The 10344-nt window shown below is 34.4% G+C and overlaps 1 protein-coding gene across 5 annotated transcripts; it reads right to left on the bottom strand.

Annotated features, from left to right (window-relative positions):
* Positions 1-416: 416 nt before the first annotated feature.
* On the bottom strand, positions 417-9411 carry LOC139969785 (uncharacterized). Of its 5 annotated transcripts, none has more exons than XM_071975051.1 (8): positions 9361-9411; positions 7311-7329; positions 6392-6475; positions 5400-5684; positions 4834-5208; positions 3837-3935; positions 3395-3413; positions 417-2907 (listed from the first exon to the last, which is right to left on the bottom strand). In XM_071975051.1, the coding sequence occupies exons 3-8, from the start codon at positions 6444-6446 to the stop codon at positions 2883-2885; spliced, it is 858 nt and encodes a 285-aa protein (XP_071831152.1). In that variant the 5' UTR covers positions 6447-6475; positions 7311-7329; positions 9361-9411; the 3' UTR covers positions 417-2882. The 5 variants fall into 5 exon arrangements, with proteins under 5 accessions (XP_071831152.1, XP_071831185.1, XP_071831171.1 ...); XM_071975084.1 differs by having other exon boundaries at positions 4882-5208; XM_071975070.1 differs by lacking the exon at positions 9361-9411 and having other exon boundaries at positions 6392-6505; positions 7311-7582.
* Between the last annotated feature and the right edge of the window lie 933 nt (positions 9412-10344).

The following is a 10344-nucleotide window of genomic DNA, read 5'->3' as shown; positions in this document are numbered from 1 at the left end:
GTTAGTGCATTATTATAATGATTCATGCTTGCCCTTAGACCGTTGCATCTATACTCGTTTCACAACAAGAGGAATTCTACTTGTACTCACATTCATGCTGTACGGTTTACTAAAGTGTTGGAAATAACAGACTATGTCTATAAAAGAAATAAAGGTGACATGCATAATTAGGATGAGTTTCCATTACCGTCAAAAAAGGATATAAAAGACGTTATAGCTTTCAGGTAATTGTTAGGAGTCAACGGAGTATCAGAATATATCAAATATCACGCTGATCAAAACATGAATATGAATTAGTCCATTGTTTCTATCCTAAATTTCATGTAACCGAGAAAATGGTATCGCAAACTCAAAGAAGTGGCCTTCAGAGCTCACTACAAAAAGCTTTCATGCCTTCCTATGCTTGTTTGAATAATTTAAATATATATATAAAGTTTTGTTGCGTGTGATTGGACATGCATATTACACATATTACATGGTATGTTGTCATCTTTGAGTCTGTATAAGGCAAAAATAGTAAAAAGTCGCGTGTCCCATAATTGTTTCACTCAAAATATATAAAACATAAATTTCGCTTCTTTCCTTTTCTGTGGTACGTACATAATAACTCTCCTGCATGTAATTTCAGAAAATAGAAGGAAATAAACTGAAATTGAAACGCCATTTTCTTTTATAAAATTTAATATTATTTAAGTACCACGCACTTTCGATAAAATACTTATATGTGTTTCGATAAAACACTTTCGATAAAACACTTATATGCGAGCAAAGAAGCTATCAATTATTATTTTTCCATAAATTATATACATATCGCCATGAAATATTTGTGCAAAATGACAGTTTTACAGAATGATTAAAGTACGAAGTTCAAAAATTCCAATAAGCTTGAGTCAAACATCAATGTAACAATATTCAATATGATTTCCAACAACATTACCAAACCACATTTGATCATAAAATTATTTACAAGCGATAAAGAATTTTCTATTGAAGAGCCTGAAATACACTTTGTTCCTTGATTTATTATACTCATATGTTACTGTTATGTTTGTAAAATACGTTTGACAAGGAGAAGGTCTTTTCTTTACAGCAACAAAGCAGGAAATTCTTCACAATAATTGATGAGTTCTGTTGTTTCGTAGCCAAACGTTATTGTTTTTTAAACTAGAATGTCAAATTTTAGTATGTTCTCATGACATAAACTAAACGTCATACACAAGAAACATAGATAATGCTATCTGAGTTAGTGAATCAAGATCGTAAACCATGCAGGAATCACACAAAAATAACTTTGTTCAAATATTTATTGACATTTTATCGCAGCTACAGATTTTTCTTGTTAATATTAAATTAACTTAAACAAAATTTCTGACATTTTCTTCCTGGTTATGATTTATATAGCACTTCAATACGATCCGATGTTTCTGTGACTCTATCGGCCTGACAAATATTTCCAAGTAAAATAAACGTAAAGAGAAGTAGCTGACATCTTAACAATATCAGAAAAGAAACGTTTACGAATTGCAAGGGGGTAAATTATGAACGACTTTCATTTTCAAAAATTCTGTTGAGTGTGTTCGAATTGGTTCAATGCTTATTTCCGTTTGCTAGATCCACTTAGCACGTTGACTCGCTCGGCCTGACAAATATTTACAAGTAAAATAAGGCCCTAGCTAGAAATTGTTGACATTGTTTACACAGTAAGAGGGTCGCAATTGTTCAAAGTGGTTCACGAAAGTCACCTTCTATTACAGTTCTTATGCGATGTCCATCCACACGTAACATGGTTGTGTCATTTGAAAGCGGTTGCGGAATGACTGTTAGCGGTGATACCCCAATCGGTAGGCGTTTTACTTCACATACAACATTACCACCTTCACATGGAGATTCAAATGGACATGTCTCGACATTGCTGAATAAAATAGTCATGACAATTGCGTAGAGCTGAAAGTGCTTCGCCGTCTTGATCATTATGCTATTCTTTACTTCAATGAGACTTTAGTCAGTATTGTTACAAGCGTGCGTTATAACAATTGAGGCAATGTGACGATTATGGATCAACGTTGAAGACGGAATGACGTTATTAATGGCTGTAAAACAATTTATATATTTGATAGGCGGAAGTACATAGACAGCGTTTAAGGAAATGACATCACTATTTATGTAATTGCGTCTTAAATTGCATAGTATTTGAAAGCAGAAAAAATATCTTAAGAACAAGCAATGCAAGGTAGCACCGACAGTTTGTGTAAACTAATAAACTGGCGTGTAGCATTACTTCACATTGAATGGCATTCCACATATCAATGCTGTGAATACTATCACCAGCATTTATTAACTTTAAATCCTAACTGACAATACTTGAGACACTCCTATGCTCAGTAAACGAACTTTCAAAGTTTATATTTATTGTAAGTTATTTACTTATTCACCTTTGCTTCTGGTGGGGTGCGTTGGGGTGTTGGGGGGGGGGAGGGAGTTAAAGTAACATATATGTTTAAGTCTTATCTTCTATACATATAGTGATGTTAATGCCAAGCTTCACAGGGTATTTCTATAATTCAAATGATTTGACACTTTTCCATTCTTGAATGATATTAATTATCATGGAATTATCAAATGATGCTGTAATCGCTCAATACTTGTTTTCGAGATTAATATAAACCAGTTAATATATACTTAAAAGTAAAAAATAAAGATGAAGAGAATTTAGAAATATTCCCAAGATATAAAACGGGTATTGCATTAAACATATTCAAGTCTTCTGTACACGAAATCTTCGGATTTATTGGGTAGCTATAAGGTCTCATTGAGTTGTCTGCCGTAGTTAGATTAAGTTCCTTTGCAGCGGTATGATATTGTTGTCGCCAAATCGAACGAAGTTAATATCTCCACAGTTTCACTGAACTAGCAAAGTGAAAATGAAAGAAATACGTTTAATACACATATTTATCATTGAACGTAATGCTCTACTCATCTATCCAATGCCATGCAACTGTGTGTACTTATGTATATATGCCTTCACTATATGCTCATTAGATACTCTTCTTTGTCTTCTATAGCCCTAATAGCACTTCACCTCTTGTAAAAGATAATCGAGAGCAAAGCTTTAAAAATAATGAACTCGATATCTATACGTATTAATTATCTAGCTGGATTGCAATGATGTTGATAATAAGCTATGTCTAGTGACCTTACAATAATGCATTAGGTTATATCGCTTTGCCTTTGAAGTTCGTTGAAGTTATGATAGACATGAAACGGAAAAACGATATGAAGCTGTTTACATCCCAGATACTCTGTAGGATTGTTTTTCTCTACAAGTTCATTTTAAAAAAGCCATTGGGGAATAGTACACATATTGACGATTTGCAAAATTACTGAAAAATCTTACCTGTAAGTGTGGTAGCTGCCTGTTATATTAGAAAGATTGATGCGAAACGAAAGATATATTATAATTTCTACTGTATACTATTAAAGGATTATGAGAAAAAAATGAATGGAAGGAAGAAAGAAGAAATATAACAAAGTAGGGAGGACGGGTGTTCAACAATCGAGACAACCATCTACGGTTAACATAATCTGAAGACTCCGAAATAGTAACTGGAGAGTAGCATCAACTTTACTTCATATTTCAGATGTGGACTGTTGCGAAAAGTGTAAGGGTAGCATTTTACAGTGACAGAATGAAGTCGCTAATATTAATAAACATAAAAATAACAAATTTAAAGAACTTTGTTCACTGTTATTGATTTTTTAACTCAGTACAATTTTAATTATAATGTATATATGTATATATATAGAAGGATGGATAGAAATATATAAACCTTGCTTACTGTTTCCTTTTCGCCACCAATATCCAATAAAGCACACGGCTAGACATAGGACTGTAATGGTTATTCCAGCTAGTACAAAAATCCAGATATATTTTGTCTCTGAAGACCAAACAGATCATAGTTAAAGATGTATTGGGGACGAACTTATATTATAGCATCTTGTACCGTTCAAACCAGTTCATCAATGGAGCAATATATTTATATTTGTAAGTAATAATAGTCAGCTAAAAACCTATTTTTGCAATCTTTATTGTATGCAAGTGATCCTTATTATATAAAATTTGCTGTGTGTATTTCAATATTCTGACTTTATTGTCCTCCAAGGTGAATTCCGCTTTAACGATTAGCTAATGATTTGTTGTAAATTAGACATCACAATGTGGTTCACTGATTTAAAGTGATAAAGTGAGTTTATTAAGCCTAACAATAGTCTGCTGTATAGCGATTTATAACACACATACGGTACATATATAACATTGCACTATTCTGCCGCAATCAAAGCTTGTTTCCAGTAGGTGAGCTTTTTGTTATGGAACATCATTAAGATGTTGCAAGGTCATTTTTAGTCTATGAACAAGACAACGTAGATTTTGCTTCAATCACTTTAGGACTGAATACGTCAGTTCTTAATATGGCGCAGAACAGTCTATTTACAATCTATTTAAGAATGAGAGCGGTGCCTTTAAGCTATAAACACGCGAACAGAATGAAGGAAAATCAAAACATTTTCAATGGTCTGTTCAACAAGTGATAAAGTTTGGAACAACTTCTAAAGAATTAATGGGATAATAATATCACGTATGTCATATCATCTTATTTCATTTCATTTGAATAGGTGACATTTGCTACATTTATCCACCAATAGCAAATACAGACTTTAAAACCCACTGATTTTGACAATGGTTTCTTTATTTAATTTCACAAAGTGAACATTCCAGGAAGCCTTATTACGATTTTAGAACCCGCTGCCAATACTTTGCATTACCATGCAACGAACCTTCACATCCATGGCATTCAGTGAGCCAAACTGAGGCGGTGGTAGTACCTTCGGTAAAGCTGTTCACAGGTTTCAAGCTGACATTGATCGTCGCGTTTTCTCCCGCATCTTCAAACTCATCGAGCGTCACGTGACAGGTCACGTTGATATTCTCGACAAGAACAAGAGACAGTTGGGCTTTTATTGTTTTATTTTGAAATTGTCTGGCTGTCTCTTCGGTGACAATCGTATCAACTGCACTCTGTATGGTCCAGTATACAGACGTATTGCCTGTTACATTTAACGCCAGACAAGTAAGTATTAATTTCTCCCCTTTAGGTCGTTGTTGATGTTTACTGTTGTTGTTGTTTACCCAAAGCTTCACGTGTATAGGATCTGAAATGAAACCATGGAAGCAAAATTTGTATATTAAAGTAATAATGATGAATGAAAATGAAATATATGAAAAAGGGGAGAAGAGAAGAAAACAAAAACATATATTATCAGTGTATAACTTCTTCAATGTAAGCTACATAATATTTTCTTGGAACAACATGTATTGTTTTTTACATTAATTTAAAACTCACCTATAACATGTAGAGTATATCCAACCTGAAATGTGTCGTTGAATAAACAGGTGTAGTTTCCGTCATTCTTAGCTTGGAAATGTTGGATGTGCAAAAACGTATGACTGTTGTTGATAATTTCACCGCGGACGTTAGAAATATCTAAATCATCTGCGTTAAAAGATTCTGCATATATAATTCTCCCATTGAAGCTCCACACCGGTCTTCCAATATCTTCAGGCTTGAAATCACACTCAAGTGAGATTGACTGTCCGTTTGGAATCCACTTCGTTAGGCAACCGATGCCTTTGAGAGAACACAAACACAGAGGAACACACTAACCAAAAACAATATATAAATATTCATAAGTTGATTACAGGATAAATAAATTAGTGAACACATTGTTTTGGTATGTAAACATTTAAACACGACTGTTGTCAGTTCAGGATGTGGTTCTACAACACTTGCAATTTCTGTTTAGAAAATGACCATTTAACCAGTAAAGGTTCATCAAGTTAACTGTTCGGATGATATGGTCATAGTGTATAGTCGAACACACATACTATTACGTCAGTTTTTCAGACGTAACACAAAAATCAATGACTTTTCTGGCCTCAAATGATTTCTTTATACTGTAATGTAATGTCAAGTTTGTAATTCCAAATGGTGTTGAATGTCCTCCAATTGTGCTGTTTTGTTCAATTAAAAGAACATGTTGAGCAGCTATTAAAAAGTAAAGAAACGATAGATTACATTAACATGTAGGCTTCCACTGAAGAGCCTTAAAGGAGCGTTCAGGCTTGTACTTAACAGCCTTAAAGGAGCAACTATAGAAACATTCCTGACAATTTTTTTTCTTGGACTATTACATATGAAGACTGCAAAGTTCATCCTAAAGGAATCGATTAAATACCACTGGAACCTTTCGAAAAAGGGCAATGCTGCTGGTGTTAATAGACGGGGTGTGGGTGGGGGTTGTTGCATTAGTTAAAGTACCTTACAATGGAACTAACCTTTATGTGATAGTATCACAAGTAGAAAGGTAATCGAGAGGCAATTATATTTCATTGTGTTAGTCCACAGCGTCCTTTTTTCACCTAAAGAAGAAGGAAATCAAAACGCATATACTGCTAAAAGTTAAAGGTTAGCATTCTTGTATGAAGTCACGTTGTTCGTATAAAATTTTACAACAGTGTATTCCTTGTTTTAATGATCACTTGTCAAACACACACACCCAACTCTACACATTAAAATCAGACTCTCTTTCTGTAGTGCGCCATATTAACATGTATTCTGAGGGACATCTCATATAAGGGGAAGTCCGGGGAGGTCGCCATTTTATACACCAGTGTGAACATAGGCAATGCAAGTTAACTGCCTTGAATAGTGCACGACGTAATGGTCTGGACAGGATTTTAACTTGGTCCATTACCCTTTTTAGTCCATGTCACTACAATGCTCCGGAAGTGATGATTCGGCCTCTAAGGCTCTACTGAACCCCTGCTAGAGCTACTCGCGTTTTTAAGGCTGTCTTGATACAACAACGATTCCTCAATTGATGGAAAATGCAAAATACATATGTTTCAGGATTAGAAGCACAATGATATTTTCTAAAAACATAAGGGTACCAACCGCTCCATTTGATTGCAGGGCATGGATAATACCATTTAAGAACACTTATTAAGCTAATATCCTTTGTATAACAAATGAATTACTGTTACCGACACCACTAACCTTATCCATATAGCTTCTTGTTTCAGCGTGAAACTAATTATAGTGCGTTAGCATTCGACTGACCAATTTGGTACCTATAGACTTGAAAATGGCCACGTTATTTTTCTATAGTTCCTTTGTAAGGTGAACCGTTGTCAATTTATGGTGCTTGGATTATATGTTTAACTTATATCAAGAGAATAGTTTTAAGTAACTTACCAGTATAGTCTGATCAATGCTGTATATAAATATATGTAATAGGAAGTCGTAGAGCAGATGGAAAACATGGGATGTCGCTAAGAGTTAGAAGTATCTATTCCGAGTAACTCGTAATGCTTGCTCAGAAGCACTTATGAAATGTTCAAAAGGCTGTACAGTGAACTCACTTTGTTAATTGTAATGAAATAGTTTATCACTTTCAATATGAGGATTTGGATGCTCATTAAAGCGTCGAAACATTGTTTTCGTCGCTTTTATGCACATAAAGTTGTGAACTTGATTTGAAAGTCTCACTTTCTAGAATACATGTTACTCAATGATCTCACCAACCAAGTACTTGAAACGATATGTTAACATGTATGTGCCAACTTTAACACAAAATAAGATTATATAAAGTTAAGCATGTCACTTTGGAATAACACAGTAACACAGGCGTAGGAGGCGGGGGGCTGGGGGCTGCAGTCCCCCCCCCCCCCAATCCAAAAGTTTTGTGAAAATTTGGGCAATATGGTGAGAATTTTCGGGCACGTACTGAAAGAAGAAGAATTTGCATTGTGTTTTTCAAATTTGTTGGTGAAAATTCGGGCAATATGGTGAGAATTTTTTGGGCACCTCCTGAAAGAAGAATAATTTGCAATGTGTTTTTCAAATTTGTTGGTGAAAATTTGGTCAATATGCTGAGAATTTTTCGGGCACGTACTGAAAGAAGAATAATTGGCAATGTGTTTTTCAATGGTTAAACTTATATTATTATTATCATTATTGTTGTAAACGACTTCCCCAATAAATATAACCAATATGGAAGGGTACTAACACGGAAAATGAGTGTATGTTTTCGCCATGTGATGTAGTAACCGATGAATGCCCAGATATGATATGCATATCAAAACGTGTTGAACGCGCGAAGCGCGCGAAAAATTTGGTCGTATTTTTCGGGCAAGTCGTTACAGCCCCCCCCCCCCCCCCCCCACAAAATCAAATTAGACTCCTACGCCTATGCACAGTAATGATGTCATAGCTCTTACTGTGAGATTCAGTACACTTTCGTTAGTTGTCTTTATACATGATGATTTATCACCACATATAGTAGAATCAGATATAAACATGCTTGGAAATGTTGGTTTGTAAACACCTACTTTTCATTTTTCCATTGATCATTTTGTTTTCGTGTATATTAACTAAATTAATTCAGTCTTCCTTCGGGAGTTGTAGCTGGCTAAGTAACTAGTGCAGCGAATTACAGAGGACGTAAAATGAAATGTAATACACTTTGTATAGTCTAGTCATTATTATATGTGACATCAATAATGAAACTCTGATTGATAGACGTGGGAGTGATCTAAATTAAATACATGGCTGATCAGTCAAATTATTCAAATGCTTTAAAATATATTGTTGCCCTGAAGTGGGTTACTTCAGCAACTATCGTCACTCCATTGAAAGCTAGGTTACTTTCGATATAACGTTATCGTTTGTGATCAGCTTGTCAATAGTTCTGAAATATGTTTTTTTCTATGATACTTGATGGTACTTTTAAACTTCGCTATTAAGTTGAATTAAGTTTCTATCGCACGCGACTTCAGACAGTATGCCTGTTTTATTTTTTCTTTGCCTCATGTTGAATATTATTGCATCAATTGGTTTCAGTGACAACGGATTACCATGAAGGAATTATCCAATTCTTCTTAACTTGGACTTACATATTAAGCTGCACGGAGTTAAAGTACCTTCGTAAATTAAGAATCATATTCTCTGCAATTGACATTTCTGCCGTAACTAGCCGTACCTGCAACAGGCATCTGCTGAATATTTATTTTCAGGAATAAAGTAAGGAAAAAGTGAAGAAAACCTGGTCGTAGATGAACAAGTCGCTGTGCGTGTGGTTTCATAATGCATTGCTTCTCTTTCATATTTTATCAAATTCTTTGGCCAAAAAACTCTTTCTGAAAATGTAAAATACTCACGTCTAATCCTATGTGGTTAAATATAACGATCGCCATCAACAGTTTGCATTCATTTGAATGAAAAAAAAATCACCACAAACACTTACCGTTTCATTGATGAACAGCGCCACATCAGGTTTGCTAAGGTAATATATAGTCTGTAGACAATAAAGGGCATATATAATGATGTATTGACGTTACACACGATGCATGGCGAGGAGGCTGGTTAAACGATACTCAGTAACATTTAACGTTTAATTGAAATATGGACATTATAGAGTTTACCATGATAGATGCATAGATGTTTGAAGTTGAACAGTCGACCTCATGAATTTATTCCAAAATTGGTACTCGGACATTGTACAAATCTAAGCTTGTTGTTAGTGCAATATTATAATGACTAATGTTTGCCCTAAGAACGTTGCATATATACTCGTTCACAACAAGAGGAATTTTACTTGTACTCACATTCATGCTATATGGTTTACTTGTACTAAAGTGTGGGAAATAACAGACTATGTCTATAAAAGAAATAAAGGTGACATGCATAATTAGGATGAGTTTCCATTACCATCAAAAAAGGATATTAAAGACGCTATAGCTTTCAAGTAATTGTTAGGAGTCAACGGAGTATCAGAATATAACAAATATCACGCTGATCAAAACATGAATATAAATGAATCTATTGTTTCTATCCTACATTTCATGTAACCGAGAAAATGGTATCGCAAACTCAAAGAAGTGGACTTTCAGAGCTCACTACAAAAAGCTATCATGCCTTCCTATGCTTGTTTGAATAACTTAAACATTTCAAAAGTTACGTAATTTGAAATCCAAACATTTCTTACCTCTCTTTCAATATGAACAGAAAAGGTGGTACTAAAAAATATGCGCTTAAAGTACATTAGATAGAAGCGAAATATGAGGTTTCCAACACTTCAATGAAATCGAACCATTCTACATAGAAATATATATATAAAGTTTTGTTGCGTGTGATTGGACATGCATATTACACATATTACATGGTATGTTGTCATCTGTGAGTCTGTATAAGGCAAAAATAGTAAAAAGTCGCGTGTCCCATAATTGTT

Source organism: Apostichopus japonicus, chromosome 1, assembly GCF_037975245.1.
Source record: "Apostichopus japonicus isolate 1M-3 chromosome 1, ASM3797524v1, whole genome shotgun sequence".
Taxonomy (NCBI): Eukaryota; Metazoa; Echinodermata; class Holothuroidea; order Aspidochirotida; family Stichopodidae; genus Apostichopus; species Apostichopus japonicus.
Note: the sequence above shows the minus strand (reverse complement) of the source record. Positions and strands in the feature narration are given on the sequence as shown.

Coding starts and splice junctions, on each gene's coding strand:
- LOC139969785 (XM_071975051.1), bottom strand. CDS start 6,446: ATGAAATATAATTGCCTCTCGATTACCTTTCTACTTGTGATACTATCA. Junction 5,685..6,391: donor TGTGATACTATCACATAAAG/GTTAGTTCCATT, acceptor GTTCTCTCAAAG/GCATCGGTTGCCTAACGAAG. Junction 3,936..4,833: donor TGAATGCCATGGATGTGAAG/GTTCGTTGCATG, acceptor TTTGGTCTTCAG/AGACAAAATATATCTGGATT.